This window comes from Eublepharis macularius, chromosome 9 (genome assembly GCF_028583425.1).
Source record: "Eublepharis macularius isolate TG4126 chromosome 9, MPM_Emac_v1.0, whole genome shotgun sequence".
Taxonomy (NCBI): domain Eukaryota; kingdom Metazoa; phylum Chordata; class Lepidosauria; order Squamata; family Eublepharidae; genus Eublepharis; species Eublepharis macularius.
The window spans coordinates 58378745-58396427 of record NC_072798.1 but is presented as its reverse complement, the minus strand read 5'-3'; the positions used below and the strand labels follow the sequence as shown (position 1 = coordinate 58396427).

Sequence of the window (17683 nt, the reverse complement as noted above, 5' to 3'; positions counted from 1 at the left end):
AAGTCACAGTTGACTTATGGTGACCCCCAGCAAGGGGCTTTCAAGGCAAGTGAGAAACGGGGGTGGTTTGCCAGGGCCTTCCTCTGCAGAGTGTTCCTTGGTGGTCACCCATCCAAGTACTGACCCTGCTTAGACCCCAAGATCTAAGGATTGGGCTATGCCATGCTGCCTTCCCTCCCTTAGTTTTCAATGAGACAAATGTAAAGTGATGTGTATAATTAGTATAATTATAATGAGATTTGATTATTTGATTACTCATTTTAGTCCACATGCTTGCATTTAGGGGGTGACTGAAGTACAACAGCAGAAAGGATGTGATGTCTGCCCCCACAGCAGGAATTTTATCTCTGGCTATGGTGGTACTAGGTTATTTCACTGTAAGAGAATGGGTGACAGGACCAGCTCCAGGTTATGAGCTAAGAGAAATCTATGTTGCACAGATAGAAGTAGTAAAACCCAAACCAAATAGAAGCACTTTCAGAATTTTGATTGTATGCTAAAAATTGCACAAAATATGGAGTATAAAAAGAATGTGTAATAAGGATCAGCAAATCTATGGAGGAGCATGTTGAGATAATGCAATAATTTCAATAATTTCAAACTTCCACTCCAAGAGTCCTCCAGAGATCACTTACTGAGAGATCAGGTGACTGGGAAAGTCATTGACATGAGAGAAGAGCCATGGGCAGTTCCAAGTCAAGAAGCAAAGAACCTATGGATGGTTAACAAAATCACTAAAAGGTCTTTTGTGGTCCTCCAAGAAACTCTCTTATATCAGATGACCTTTTTGGTTTTTCTCATTTAAGAGTACATTACTTAGAATACACATGGAAAAGATTCCACACTTGCCAAAACAAAACGTCTTAGTATAACTTGGTGATGAAAAAGTTCCCTGCCCACCATATGCATTATTGTAAACTGGACATTGTATGTATTCTTTTTTTAACAGTGTCATTATATAGCTTTAGATTTAAAAAAAAACGCCGAGACTCTGGATGACCTGATATTTTTAACAAATATTTCACAACATAAAAAAGACAAAGCTGTCATTTGCTCATGGATGCTCACAGGGCTTTTTTCTGGGAAAAGAGGTGGTGGAACTCAGTGGGTTGCCCTCAGAGAAAATGGTCACATGGCTGGTGGCCCCGCCCCCTGATCTCCAGACGGAGGGGAATTGAGATTGCCCTCTGCACTGCCGAGCGGCGTGGAGGGCAATCTCAACTCCCCTCTGACTGGAGATCAGGGGGCGGGGCCACCAGCCATGTGACCTTTTTCAAGAGGTTCCGGAACTCCATTCCCCTGTGTTCCTGCTGAAAAAAAGCCCTGGATGCTTATGACATTTGCTTGTATGTCTCATTTCTTTAAACAAAATGCGTCCCCCTCACCTTGTTCCCCAATGCTGAAACCTTAAATAAATATAGAGGCTTTGCAAGATCTGATGTCTTCACTCAAAGCTAAAATCTGGCAGATCGTCACATTTCTGGAAGTGATTAATCTCCTGGAAATGGAGGGAAATCTATGGCTTGTTTAGTCATCATTACTTATCCTATCTGAAATCTATAATTCATTTATGTTTGGAAGCAGAAAAGGTAACATCTGCCAGATGAAGAAGATGAAAGCTTTCCTTGGTAGTATCAAAACAATTGTAATAAATAGGCAATTTTTACGATGAACTAGTGGGTGAGTTTCAACTCCACAAGTGAATATTTGTGTTCAGTTAGAAGGATGCCAACATGGCTCGCAGGAAAGCTTCAATTTAAATGCAGAATTCTCAAATATTTTTTCCCTTCCTGGTATAGAGCTGTGATGTTACGGTGCCTTAATTTACAAGCATAAGGGCAAGAAGACACCATTCCCTAGTGTCTTGTTACATTTTAAATATCTGCAATTGTTTATTTCAGTATATGCCAGTGTGGTGTGGTGGCTAAAGTGATGGACTAGGATCTCAGCAACCCAGGTCCGATTCCCTGCTCTGCCACAGAAACTTGCTGGGTGACCTTGGGCCAGTCACACACTCTCAGCCTAATGTCCCTCACAGGGTTGTTGCGAAGAGAATAGTGTAAGCCACTTTGGGTTCCCCTTGGGAAGAAAGGCGGGATATAAACGAAGTAAAATAAAATAATTAGATCTTTCACATACATATATCTGATTCATAGTCTCCTTTTCTAGTTTCAGATGGGTAATCATGAACAACAGCAAGATATGAGTCCAGTGGCATCTTAGAGACCAACAAGATTTTCAGGGTATAAGCTTTAAAGAATCAAAGCTCCCTTTGTCCCTATCTGACAAAGGGAGTTTTGACTCTCAAAAGCATATAACCTGAAAATCTTTTTGGTCTTTAAAATGCTACTGGACTAAAATATTGCTATTAGCTTCTAGGTTTTGTGTTTTGATCTTACAATGCATCATGGGATTCACAGAATTAAAGCTAGGCAAACAGTCTTCTGCACCGTGCCTTCTCAGTCGCTGAATGATAGATCTTTCAATATTCAAGTTGTAAAAATTCAGCTCTACTTTCTACATACCATTCAAAACTAAACTTCCTACAGTCTGCAGAGCTGACACTGGTAAATAGAATTTATGTATCACATTTCTAGACCACCCTCCCCATCAGACAGGCTCAGGGCAGTTTAAGAACAGAATCATTCAAATGATTTAGGGAATCACAATTCACAGTTTGAGATAGCTCTTAGGACAACGTTTTTCCCAGGATTCAGTGCGATTGCAGGAGTTGGTTTAGCTGATCCCTTCAGCTGGATGGTGGTTGAATACTTTGTGTAAACTTATACTGGCTGAGTGAGATTTTGTCACAGTGCTACAGGGGCCATTCCATCTTCACTGAGACCTAATAAGACTGTGTATGTAGGTATGTGTGTGTGTGTGTAAGATGCCATTAAGTCACAGCCAACTTATGGTGACCCCTCCCCCTTTGTGGTTTTCAAGGCAAGAGATGAACCGAGGGAGTTTGCCATTTCCTGTCTCTGCATAGTGACCTTAGACTTTCTTGGTGGTCTCCCATCCAAGTACTAATCAGGGCTGAGCCTGCTTAGCTTCCAAGATCTGATGAGATTGAGCTACCCTGGATCATCCAGGTCAATAAAACAGAGAGCACTGCCAAATTGTGTTGGTAGGAAGTAAAGCTCTAGCCTATACTTCTTTAACCCCATAATTTGCTACTTAAGTAAACATTGATTTCAGAGACCCATTCCAGTCCTGATTGAAGCAAAATGAGGATGGCGAAAGCTCTTTTGGAACTTTTGCAATTGCAAAATTATTTTCATCTGTTTGTAAGTTTTGAATCAAGAGTGCTCAGGGCTGCTAGAATCTGAGTTCAAAGAATAACTGCGGTTTGCCAAGGCAAAAAGAAGGTAATTAAAACAATGTTTATGTATACATTGAAAGCTTTAGGATTTCTAGACTTAAAAGATTTTTTTTATGTGAATAGGAATGAAAGTGAAAAATAACCCTCAAAATTTATTACCGTGTGCCTTGTTGAATGATATAACAGCACATAGATCATATTTCAAGTGTTCAAAATATTTCAGATACATTATCCAAGTAGTCCTTAAAACAGGCTTATAAAGTGAATTGGAATTATTAACTCTATATTCCTAATGTGTACTGGAACTGGACCAATAGTTGGTAGGTCATCAAGTCCATTCATAGCTGAGGTCAGATTTGAGCAGGATAGTATCCACTGTACTACATTACTTCTCTGCTTTGCTTTTGCAGATGGAGATCTAATAACATTACCAACACATGTGGACCATGTAGGTTGAGTTGCTACAACATTGTAACATCCCCTCCAACAGTTCACAAATGAAAACATCATGCAACCTAACACTCTCCACATGCAAACTCCATGTAAGCAGATGGCGCCAGATGACAAAAACAGTAAAAGCGAAGTTAAATGTACTATAAGTATATGTTAAATTTTTAGTACACACTCATATTTATAACATTCAGAAGACATCTACCTCATTTGATTTCACTGTTGCTTTGGTCCCATTTTACAGCTGAGAAATACTGAGGCAGAATGTTCAGTCAGTACAATCATAGCACAGAATTCTTAAACATCAATAACATTTAATGTCCTGTGGATCTGTATTTACAATCACTGCTGAGCTACTGTAACCCCTCCTTACAATGACAGATGTTATTTCAGTAGAAGGGTATATACAGTGATGACATATTTACCAAGCCAGTTAAATTCCTGGACCTCTCTCTTTAGAAAGTAAACACTGACCTGCATACAAACTTGATCACAGAATATCAGAATATCAGGCATGCTAGTCCCTGGCATGCCTTTATGTTCTCCTACCAAGTTCTTTATTTAAAGCCAAGAAGGCTAAGGCATATGGCATTTTCCCTGAGACAGCACTCTGAAATGCAGGTCTGTTTTGGCTGCATAGGACAGTTGAAAGATGTGTTAAACTATTCCAGAAATAGTTCATTCTCTGTTGCATATTATAAGTGGATTATTCAGAACACAAGAATTAACTTGCTTTGTCCAGCTTTGTCTGTGGCTGTTTGAACTCTATGCTGTATCCATAAGAGGATGTGAAGTGTAAGATAAAACACACAGACTGCTTAGGCAGAAAGAGGTTCAGTTTGTACAGATGCCTTCCTGTCCATAACTATATTTATATGTAGTGGTTCATGCTACATAGGATGAAGTGGAACCTGTGGATCTCCAGTCATGATGACTTTGGGGAGTATCCCTGTGGGAAGCATTCACAACAAACATTTTAATAGTGTGGAAAGTTGCAGAAGTGACCTTTGCTACTACTTTTGCAGTCTAAATAAGATTAAAGTAGAAAAAAATCAATTCTGCATTATAAGTAAATCTGAAATAATTCAGTTCTTGTGGTGGAAACTCAGGTCATTAAGACTGGCACAGTGGTAGCAAATTATACTTACAGGGATTGGGCAGATATTACAGTTGTCACAGAGATGCTACTAAAAACACTGCCCAACTTGCAAGTAATTTCTGTCCTGAATGAGTGAATAAACGAATGAATGAATTGCTAGAGTTTGTCACCAGTGCTCTCCTGCTTTCTACGTAGGACAAATAGGTCAGTTTTATACAAAGGAATACAAGTTTGACATAAAAATGGCAAATTTTTTATAACATGTGGCAGGACATTTCAATCTGTTAGGATGCTCTTTTGCTTATCTGAAACTTGCCCCTTTCCAACAAAGGAATGTTAAAGGGAGACTCCAAAAAGAAATTGCTGAATTAGAATTTATTAATAGGCTTGGTCGCACCAACCAGGAATTATACAGGACTAGCTCTTTCCTTAGGTTCTACAGGTGTTAAGTTGCTTAAGAATTTTCAGAATTCATTGCACTTATGTGTTATACTTTTGTATAGAGATATCACACTAGGTAACTCCTGCATTGCATGGTTTTTAACTCGCTTTCATATTTTTCTTTCTTTCTGCTCTTACATATTCTACTAACTTAGGTTTCCCTTCACCCATCTGATGAAGTGGGCTATAGCCCATGAAAATTTATGTTTTATGAACTAGAGCCCACTTCATCAGATGGATGAAGTGAATGCTTCAGTAAATCTAATTGTGTTTAAGGTACCACAACACTTTTTTTTGTTTTTCCCTGTTGTGTGAATGTCATGCTGATGCTATTTTCACTAGTAGCTGATGATAACATGGAGGCTTATGTTGTTTTAGATCATTGAATTGTATAGATTACAGCCACTTCATCTGCTATTTTTCTAGGTAGTTTCCAAGCTTATTCAGATAGATTATGTGCTTGTATATAAGGTGTAATTGAAATGTTGGCTCATACCATCATTGATTTCATGTCAGTGGCCCCTTTGGGAAAGCTCTGGATTCAGCCAATGATTGCTTCTGGTGCTTCTTCCACTTTTCTGGCTTCTTTGCTAGCTGATACTGATTTGGGTATAGTATTGGCTGTGGCAAATATTTTGTCTGCAGTGGCTTCAATGCAAGGGAGGAATTAGACAGTGGTATTAGTGTAATTTATGTTGTCTAAAACCATAGGGTCATCAAATTATTTGAAATAAAAAGATTACAGCCACTGGGAGATGCAGCAATTACTCATTTCAAGGAGGGTTCTTTATGACAACTCTCTAGCTTCTGTAATATATGCCCACCTTGGCTCTTCAGTAGCTATAAGAAGGTGCATTAAGATTATTTATAAACTCCTGAACGCAATGTTCTTGTGGCTGTTTCCAAAGTTGAAATAATATAACTCCTCTACATATGCACACACTAAAAAGCATCAAACCCAGCTGTTAATTTTTTAAAAAACATCTGTCATACACTAAAACTAGAACTAGAGTGAATATGGCAATGATGGCATAAATGCATAAATGGGGAAGTCACAAATTGATCAAACTAGGGACAGGAGAAATGACCCTGTGACCAATAACATGCTTCCTTCTCTCCTTTCCACCTGCACATCAACCTAGCTATCTACTTTTTATCTGCTCTTCATCTACAGTTATATATATTATTTGTTTACTTCATTTATATCCTGCCTTTCTCCACAAAGGAAGTCAAAGCAGTTTACATCATTCTCTCTTCCATTTTATCCTCAATACAATCCTGTGAGTTAAGTTAGGATGTGACTGGCACAAAGTCATCCTATGACCATCCACAGCAGAATGCTTATTCTGCTCTGGGTCTCTCATATAATAGTCTTAGATGCAGAGGAGTTAGCCGTGTTAGTCTGTAGTAGCAAAATCGTAGAGGTTGGCTGGTTTGTCCAAGGAGGATGAGCAGCTGGCTCTTACAGCTGCTCATCCTCCAATCTGATATATCCCCTCATGTGCCAACAATGTCCTTCTGCTCTGTATATTGGACAAACCAGCCAACCTCTACGCAAAAGAATAAATGGACACAAATATGACATTAGAAATGGAAATGTCCAGAAACCAGTGGGTGAACACTTCAATCTACCAGGACATTCCATCAAAGACTTAAAGGTCGCTGTAGTTCAACAGAAACCTTTCAAAAACAAAATCCAACGGGAGGCTGCTGAATTGGAATTCATATGCAAATTTGACTCTGTCAAGCTGGGACTGAATAGGGACTATGAATGGTTATCACATTATCACAGGTAACAGATTTCCTTTACAGAGGCTGGGTCTGGGGGAGCCCAGTGACACCTGGCGTGGGCTTTCGGGGACCACAGTTCTCTTTGTCAGGTGCATCTGACAAGGGGAGAGCTGTGGTTATCGAAGGCTTATACTGCATTGGAACTGGTTTTGCTGCTACAAACTAACAGGGCAAACTCCAACTGACCCCAACACCAAAAGGAGATGTTTACATTTACTAGCAAAGGAATGTTTTGGTTGCACCCTCCCTCTCACGCCCAAATTGCCTCTTCTCTCTCCTCCCCTCCTCCTCCCTCCTCTTCTACATTTGACCAGTTTCTGTAACATGCATCTGACGAAGAGAACTTGATTCTTGAAAGCTTATGCTACAATAAAATTGGTTAGTCTTAAAGGTGCTACAGGACTCTTTTTGATATAGTAGTCTGAAACTCTACTGATTATACCACACTAGCTGCTGTTGAACAGTAGCAAGTAGTCAAGCATGGGGCATTGTATCAAGTCTTGTGGTTGCTGTTGGGCCTGGCTCCAATGAGTCCTCCCTCAAAAGCCAAAACAGCCTGGGAAAGGGCTGTGCTCCTTTCCCCTGCCTTTTCCTAACAGAAGCCAAGACTTGAAGACTGGCAATACTGTTGTGGTTGCCTAGCAATGGCCACAGAGGGCGTTTGTTTCTTAAAGTTATAAGTGCATGCTGTCTTGCCTGTTAATGGCTCCAGATTTATGTAGTAGAAGCATTCACGAATGCTGTTTAACCACTGTGCCCAATGTCAAATGTTTTCTGTATACATTCAGATATTAATACACACACAAAGATGCATCTGCTTGTATGAAAGGATAAGGAATAAAGGTAGGAACTACTTTTGTGGTTAAGAAGAGGAAACTAAAATATGCTTGTTTTTGAAATATAACAAATTGATACATAAAACAGTTAATATATATTTGCAAAAATAATGCCAGACTCAGAGCAACCAGTAAGGATACTTCAGAAAACTTTTTTCCCCTTTGCACCCGGAAATACCAAGGGTTCTCTTAATTACTCTGTTTTGAGGATTTTTCCAAACAAGCATTTTACTTATTCACATAAATAAAGTTACTCATAGCATGTGCATTTTTTGTCAAATGTGCCTAGTTTGTGCTTACTGAAATAAGTATGATTTAAAATGGTAGAAAAGAATGTTTCTAAATACTAAATTCACTCTGTTTACTTCAGTGAGGCTTTATCCAGATTTATATAAGACTGTCATTAAAATATAGACTAGTGTGTTTAGTTCAATGTGTTAGCATATTATTTACATTTTGTTGCTCTTAGAAAATATACTTTGGAAAGGTATTTTATCTTCTGGATACTGTTTGATTCTTGTATGAAAAAACACTGATAAATATTTGTTCTCTGCTTACTCAGTGTGCTTCTCTTTTTCATACAAGATTGTCTTCTAGATTTTGGGGTTCTCTCTAAAGTTATTTAAAAACACAATCTAAGCATTAAAAGAGTTTTAGCCTAGTATTGGAAAATATTTTTTGACAAGTGAAGGGCCTGCAAGGATTTGCAGGGGGCATCTCATTTCCCCCGTTCTCACTATTTTTTCTTCCCCCCCTAGCAATCCCCATATCTTCACTTTTTCCCTGTTTCCTTCTCTCCTTCCTACCCTTCCCACCAAACTTTATCTGTCCCCTATCTTCAGACATGTTTATTATTTGTTTACTGCATTTATACTCTGTCTTTATCTGCAATGGGAGTCCAAAGCAACTTACATAATTTTATTCCATTTTATATTTACAACAGTCCTATGAAATAGGTTACACGAAGAGTGTCTGTCTGGCCCAAGGTCACCCAGTAAGCTTCCATGGCAGAATTGGGATTTAAACATGGCTCTAGCAGATCCTAGTCTTAGATTCTAATAACTACACAAAGCTAGCTTCTATGGTGTGGTTGCTGATCAACAGTATCAAGCAGACTACGGTTGTCAGGTCCCTCTTTCCTCCTGCCAGGAGGGTCGGGACACCTGGCACTCACCTCGTGCTGTCCATGAAGATCCTTTTTGTGCACGCATGACTGATGCCGTGATGTCACTTCCAGAAGTGATGTCCCATGTGAGCGCTCCTGTGCTCCGCACGGGGCGATTTGGCCCGTTTGAGGCCCACGTCGGCCCCAAATGAAGCATGAGAATGCTCCTGTGTGGCTGGTGTGTCGACATCACTTCCAGAAGGGATATTACTGAGCCTGTTGGGAGCATGCACACAGCGCACATTCCTGAGGTGCCTGCCAGTGGTGGCCAACCTCCAGGAGCTTGCCACTTCCAGTGGATTGCTGGGCAGTCGGCAGATGAGGGGCCAAGTCCTTGGGAGTTTGCCCGCTACTGCCGGGCACCTGTGAACTCTAATTAGCAGATGGGCCTGGATGAGTCTTGCAAGTTGCATGGTATCAAATTACTCAGTGGTTGCTGCCAGGCTGGCCGGGTCCCAGTGAGTCCCCCCTCAACCTCTAAAACACCCTAGGAAAAGGCCTGCTTCCTGCCCCCTTCCTTTTCTAATGGAAACCATTTTTAATTTCAGATTTTTATGTAAATCTGGGGAGTTTTTCAGGTTTGTAGAAAAAAATCAGCCAATTCCCCAGGAATTTTTAAGCCCCTTTTAAAACTCACTAAGTTAGTGGCCTTTGCTATTTCCTGTGACAGTGAGCGCTGCAACATATAAAGTGAATAGAGATTCCTGGAGTTACAATTGATCTCTAGGCTACAGAGATCAATTCCCCTGCATAAAATGATGGTATTGGAAGGTGGCCTCTATGACATTATATACCACTGAAGTCCCTTGTCTCCCCAAGCTCTGCCCTCCACCTCCAAAATCTCCAGGAATTTCTCAACTGCTTATCCACTTCTCTGAGTTACTGCAAATTCTAGATTCATAAGGGAAAAAGAGACAGTCCCTCTTACCACTTTCTCTATATCACCATAATGCATGTATCTTGTGCTTCCTATTTTTTTTCCACATTGAAAAGCCTCCAAATTATTGGGCCTATTCCTCAGAGGGAAATGTCATTTCATTGCTCAGTTGCTATGAATAACGGTTATCTAACTCAGAGGTTTACTATGTTTATGAATAAATGCTGGTACGTCATCAAGTCAGGCTACCAACCTAACTTATTAATCATATTTCAAAAAACAATTTACACAGGGTTCAGGGATAATGTTAGGATCACTTGCATGACAAACACACACACATACACAGACACAAAATGAAATATGAGTAGTTCCTGTCCTCAGGGGCAGTGGAAAAGCTTTTAATCTCTTTGTTTTCATGTAAAATAGTAAAATTTCCCCAAATGGTTTACATATTGGCCGTCGCTGTTAAAGTTCACAAATGTTTTAAAAATGGTTTTAACTTTCCTATATTCACCCATCTCCAATACATTTACATGGATTTTGCTTATGTGGTCACCTTATTTTTGTAAATGTTTCCTACAGCTGTGAAGTAAGCCTTCTCTTGTTTGTACATATATGTGTGTGGAGCATGTTGTGTTGCTCCTTTTACAATTTCATAACATACTTATGTAAAGACATCACTTGCTGAGTATTTTCAAGTGAGGCATGCTATGAAATGAGAAGCATTCTCCTGAAAATAGCATACTGTCAGTAGAGATATTTTTGTTCACTTTTACCCAGCTCTTCTACTCATAAAAGTGCTCTCCTTTTGTATCATGTTTACTTACTGGGAACAGCTGCTGGCACCATTTGCTGTTGATAACATTCTGTTATACCATTGACTTTTATACTTGAAACTTTAGTACAGAAGAAATGAATTAATTTGATGCTGTCTCAGTTACCAAACTTACTTTCAAGGTTCAATTAAATGATCTCAATGCTTTTTTTGTACTGATAGGAGACTCCAGTATAAACATGAATACAAGAATCTGATTTTAATGCTGTCAGAGGGTGGGTGACAGAAACACTGAATGCTTCTGAAAGGAAGATGGTGCTCACCGTGGCCTTGAATAATGGGGTGATTGGATTGCTGTTGAAGAAACCATATCTGTGTAGAGATATAATACTTCAGAAATGTTGAAACTATGGAGGAAAACTGTTTTTCTGATTTTGAGCAGGGGATAGATAGAAATTTGAGAACAAACACAAATATATGCAATACTTATTTTCTTACCTAAACATATTTTACTGTTTAAGAAGAGCCTGCTGGATCAGACCAATGATCCATCTAGTCCAGCATGATGTCTCACACAGTGGCCAGCCAGTTATTCTGGAGGGCCAACAACAAGGCATAGAGGCCGAGGCCTTCTCCTGATGTCATCTCCTGGCACTGGTATTCAGAGGTTTACAGCCTCTGAATGTGGCGATTTCTTTGACTCACCATGGCTAGCAGCTGCTGATTGACCTATTCTCAATGAAGACTATAAAATACATCATTTAGAAGCTAGCATATATACTTGTTCTATTTGGCATATTCATGTACTTTAAAAAATGACTCAAGGTCTCACCGCACAAGACAAAACACACTTGAATTACATGGGTAATTCAAATGTATTTTGTAATTTGAATGTAATTCGAGTGTAATTCAAGTGTATTTTGTCTCATGTGGTTTGACCCTTAGTGTTCTGCAAGGAAATTTGTGAATATACCCAGTACTTGTGAGAGAACTGCAGATTGCTGCATGTATATGACCTTAATGCACAGATCATAGTTTTTGTTATTTGAGCAGTAAGCAAAAATATCAGCTGAAAATTGAAAATTTTATAGAAAACAAAGGGTACAAACAGTATCTTGCAGTCACAACAGGACTACTGGATATTGGATATTTAAATGGGCCCCATTTAAAGAGTGGGTGGGGCTTGGCTGGCCGGCCAGGAGTTCCTGGTCAGCTAGCCAAGCCCCACCCACAGTATAAATGGCCATTTCGCTGCCACTCAGAGCAGAACTCCTGGCCGGCCAGCCAAGCCCCACCCACAGTTTAAATGGCCATTTCCCCACTGCTGGGAGCAGCCATTTAAACAGCCCCTGTTTAAATGATCAGCTGCTTGTGGGGGATCTCCCTGGCAAGCAGCTGATCCGGGGGTTTAAATGCCCTTTTCCCTGCCACTGCTAAGCGGCCAGAAAGGGGCATTTAAACCCAATGAACCACGAACCATGAACTGGTTCATGAACTTGCCCCAGTTCGTGGGAGTTCGTGGTTCCTGGTTTGTGAAAATGCCACGAACCACGAACTGCACGGTTCTTTTTTTTGCGGTTCATGCCCATGTCTACTTGCTTCCCAGTGCTAGCTGTGAATCTATTGAGCCAGCAGCAGCAGCAGTTAACAGCAGAACCAGCAACCTTGAACCAGCTGGCAGGAGTGAGGATTCCCTGCCTGCTGGTTTGGCCTAGCCATGCCAAGCACCACCATTAGGGATTCCAGGTCCCCCGGACCTGGACTTCTGCCACCACTCACCTGGCTGACAGGAGGAAAGGCAGGGGAATAAGACCTCCCAGGTGCACTCCTAGGGCAGTGCATCAACATCACTCCCAGGAGAGACCTCATCATGCCACTCTGGGAATGCTCCCATGCTTCCAGCCCTTCACTTCCAGGAAGTGACATTATTGCATCGTTCCATGAGCGCGCACAATGAAGAAGGTGCATGCCAGGTCCCCCCTGTAAGGGGACCTGGCAACCCTAATCACTATCATCCCATGCTCTAGCTGGCACAGTAAAGGAAAGCTTATATGTCACTTACTTAACCTCCTGCCCCCTTCCCTCTTCCTCTCTACTTCCATGAATTGTAAACCATGTACCCAGGCAGGGGTGGAATAGGAAGCAAAAAGCAGCCCTGAAATGGGCCCCGCCCCCTGGCCCATTCTTCTCCCTGCCCCTGAACATAGAGGGGAAAGGAGCAAAATCCAGGTTCCTTGAGGTGGCTACAGCTGATTGGTTGCTTGCCCTTGCTTGTGGCGGCAGTGACTGCACAGCTGGCCTGCACAGGGCCTAGGGCAGCTGGCTCATTTGTGGAAGCAGCTACTTGTCCACTTCACAGGGGGGCCAGGACAGGTATCTCGCTCACAGTGACTAAAACTACCTGGAATGGGATGAAGGCCACTCTTCGCTTTGGGCTGCGGTAGCCCTAGCAGAGGGAGGCACCTCCCCCAGGCCATCAGCCCAATGGAATTTTTCCTGGTGGACAAAAGCCAATTGGCCAGAATAAAGAAGAGATTCATATATACTGATTTCTTTTCCTTAATTTATGTTTACTACATTTAAATATGCTAACGAATTTGGATTCATTTTTTAAAACAGTATCGGAATGCACACCCCCATTAGTTTTTTACCTGCTAGCATTTCCCCCTAAGGTTTAGACAATCAAAGGAGTATATTAAGTTTAAGTTTTAAGATAGCTTTACTTACGATGACATCACACCTTGTTCCAGGCAAATCTGTCTGGCATGTTTGTCAAGTGTTTATGTTGATATGTTTGCACTGAAGCCGTCACCCACATTTTGGACACATGACCCAGTGTTCATTTCTATATGGGAGCTTTCATTGTTGCTTATTTGAGTGTACAGAATCCCGTTTCATGTTAAGTAGGTGGGTTGCTTTTTTGTCAGCATGCCATTCTGGATCAGCCCTTTATGAATTGTTTTTTAAGCAGCAAAGTTGACAATGAAAGCTTTTATAGCAGTACCCCAATTAGCCATAATCATTCTTGTTAAACTTTAGTAAAGAACTGGAGTATGTGATGAATGTAAAGTATTCATTTCTCTTTTTTCCCCTGCCCGTTTGCTGCCTTCTCACTTCATTTTGCAAAATAGCCTTTTAACTGCTTTGCTATTTCTTGTTCATTTTGCAGATTGAGAATGTTGATGTCTGTCTTAGCTTTCTGGCAGCCAGAGGAGTAAATGTCCAAGGTCTTTCTGCTGAAGGTAAGAAAAATACATTGTCAGCAAAGATAATGAAATATCTTCTTGAAAAATAACTTAAATATTTATTTACAGTGGAAAGATAACACACCATGTTTAAAAAAGGCAGTTATTCATGAAATTTATCATTTTAGCCCGAGTTTACTAGTATAAAAGAAATTTAATGCTTCCCATGGCAAACACAGAAAATTAGTATTTTGCATTTTGTACACCATTTCATTTATAGGTTATGTATTCCAGGTACATAGAGTGAAAAAATGAATATAACTTGTAATGTAATAGTGAATATCATGAAAATGGGATACAATCTATGTTTAGTTGAAGCCAGCAGCAAATCTGGTCAATTTGGGAAGCTGGTCAGTTGTTTAATGTAGTTAGTGCAAATCACATGAGATAGTGATATATGTATTTAGTGTGCTATTCTCCTTGCTGTGTCTACATAATACTTATGGAATACTACTTTTATATGCCTTTTCTGTAATTCTGAAGGAGTCCTAAGAATACTGTCATATACTGAGTAGAGTATACCTTTGACAGGCTTTGAGAATCCTGAGTTTTTTAACCTTGATACATCATTGAATTTAGTATACATGTCAGTTAGAAATAATTTTTGAATAGAGATGTCTACTACAGTGCTGATGTGAAATTACATCCTTTTTATAGGAAATGTTAGACACAGCTGTCACAAATAACTGGTATTTCTATTCAATTACAAACTTGCAAATTTTGCACAATTTCAAATAAGAAGTTTCTTGAGTTATAAACTAGCATAGTTCAAAAGTTCAAATGACTAAAAGATGTTTTCTCAAACATACAGAAAAGGACATAGTCAGATATTATTAACTTCAGTGGAGAATTTTTGTAAGTATAATAGTTGTTTTCAGTTCAGATTAGTCAAAATAAAATTCATTGATGATCCTGGAAGGGATCTTACATTTTTAGACTAATAAAAAAATAACTTTAAATAAATGTATCTCTTTTTCAAGTATTCTAACCTGGTGAACTGACCCTGTGTGTTTACTGCTTCTTAGGCTGGTAGTGGTATGGAATGCAAATGTTTCAAAATGTTGCAAAGCTGTTTTTTTAGACGACTTAAAAATTGTGTTTACTTCTCATGCCTTCCTCTAATGCAGATATGCAATATAAATATGACACTATCTCCCCCAAACTTTATTACAAAATAATATAGCCATTTTAAATGAGTTTTGTACACTTTGATTCTTTGATGTTTGTACATTATGTTTATAACTGCGTTTGAAAATAAAAGGAATATTAAAATAATTCTCATCTCAACAATGTGTGCAGTGCAACTAGACCAATACATGGCCACGTATCTGACAAAAGTAGCTTTAACTCATGAAAGCTTATATCCTGCAAATCTTGTTGGCCTTTAAGGTGCTATTGGGCTTGAATCATACATTGCTGTGTCTATATTGACTTTGAATGTGTATATGCCATATGTAAAGAAAGTATTCATAACTGGAAATCTGCCAGATTTCTTATTCTTTGCACTAGCCATGTTTTTGGAATATCACCCTGTCTTCTATTTATTTATGTAACCGCTGACTGTAGTTATGGATTTAGGAATGTTGTACAGGACATTCCTCACTGCTGCTCTCACATGATAAATCATACAGTGTATCCTGAAAGAGTAAAGCAGTAATAGATGTCCTTAGAAGACGAGCCAATCCACAGGGGTTACTGAAGGGTACCCTTTAAGAAATTAATGATGGTAACTAAATCTAGGACCACTTTAAAAGCATAGCAGTGGACATAACCTTCCTTCCAATGACATAATACTTAGGAAGTTTATCCGTTTGTATTCTTCATTTTTAAAATATAGAAGTTCCAAAACCACACAAGACAATGTATCATGTCCTCATTTCTGCTGGCTTTTTTGGTAGTGAATTTTTTTTTTTTTTGTCACACATCCCTTATTTTTAAGTTTTACTTTTTGATAAATAGTTATCTTAAAAGCATTTGAATCTTCATGAGAATGTTTTATTTTAATCTAAAACTGTTTCTGATCTAACTTCAAAAATTAATAAATAGAAACTAGCTACAATCCAGATTCCTACCAATCCACCTAAATGTGTGCTTTAGCTAGATCAGTATGGGCATGGCCTTTGTCAGAAATGCTCCAATGCTCCAATGCTGTCTGTTTGTCAGGCAGGAAGGAGCTGAATAAAGTCAAGTCAGTGTCCTGCTGGAGGCTGAGATCCAAGAGACAAGGGCAGAAGTCCAATTATGCAGCTGGAGCCAACAGAGTATCATGGATGAGGTTACCAACCTCCAGCTGAGTCCAGGAGATCTCCTGAAATTACAACTGGTCTCTAGGCTACAAAGATCAGTTGTCCTTGAGAAAATGGATATTTTGTAGAGTAGATTGTATCACTTTATACTCCACCGGGTAACACAGGGCTATACTTCATCGTCAGTCAACAGAGAGGAGTGATATTTGGTCATAGATTACAGTGCTTTTTCTCAGTTGCACTTGCCACATCGGTCTCTGCCTCTAATTTAAAGGGCAGATAATTAAAAGAATTCTATTTCAATTTAGTATTTGGGTATCTCAGTGCAATCCTAAGCAGAATTACTCCAGTATAAGCGCAATGAAATCAATGGGCTTAGAGTGGAGTAACTCTTCTTAGGATTGCACTGTTTGTGTGCCTGTGATGTCTGCTAAGCTTCCCTCCATGTTTACTGACTGGCAGATGTATATCTCTATAATTTTTTTCAGCTTGAGTCAATTAGCAGTATTATATTATGACAGCAGGAATATCACATCAGGAGCTTCAACAGTGACCATCAGAGTGATCCAATCAGCAGCTTGCCTTTCATCTTATTGAAGGAGTCAAGCAAATTAAACTCACCTGGTGATCATGTTCTTGGAGGCAGTAGGAAAAAAGGAAGACCCAGCATGAGATAGACTGACTCTATAAAGGAAACCACTGGCCTTGAGTTTGTAAAACTTGAGCAAAGCTGTCAATGATAGGATATTTTGGAAGTCATTAATTCCTAGGGTCGCCATGAGTCTGAAGATACTAGAGGGCACATAACACATACATCTTACATTTTAAAAATATTAAATATATATTTTGATCAGGAATTTCATATCTTCAGTGGTTTTAAAAAAGCTTTTTAAAGTATAAATGCATTTCTAAAGCATTCTTAGATGCTTGTATATGGATCTTATTTTGGCTGCTGTGGTTTTTACTGTTCACTCTTTCGTATTTATATTCAGTTTTTGAAAAATTATCTGAAAGCTTATAGTCTGCTTTCAGACAGCTCATTCTTAAATCAATTTAAGCTCATTATCTATGAGTGAGACAATATAATTACTTTTTTATTCAATGTTACATCATGTCTATAAATATAAGACAGAAAATATTCATGATCTGGTTAGAATTGAAGATTGTGACTTTTCTTCAGGAGATGTATTGTTAAGTCCACAAGGCATTCATCCAACATACTACCACCTTGTGTCATCATACTTTGCTCACTAAAGGGGCAGATTTACTTCAGTGTGAGGACACTGAGTTCTAAGTAAAGATGGGCATGAATCCAAATAGGAACCAAAAATCCCCATGAACCAGCCAGGTTCATGGTTTGTGAACCAGTGGTTCGTGGAAGCTCATTTCCACGAACTTCCACGAACTGGTCTACAGGTTCGTTTGGTTCATATTAA

At 39.4% G+C, this 17683-nt stretch overlaps 1 protein-coding gene across 2 annotated transcripts in view; it reads left to right on the top strand.

Annotated features, from left to right (window-relative positions):
- The window catches only part of NAV3 (neuron navigator 3), a 363931-nt gene that overhangs the window by 83539 nt on the left and 262709 nt on the right, over positions 1-17683 (top strand). For both annotated transcript variants that reach the window (XM_054988337.1, XM_054988336.1), the window contains exon 4: positions 13926-13998. In XM_054988337.1, coding sequence (XP_054844312.1) covers positions 13926-13998 — 73 coding nt within the window. The remainder of the gene's footprint in view (positions 1-13925; positions 13999-17683) is intronic.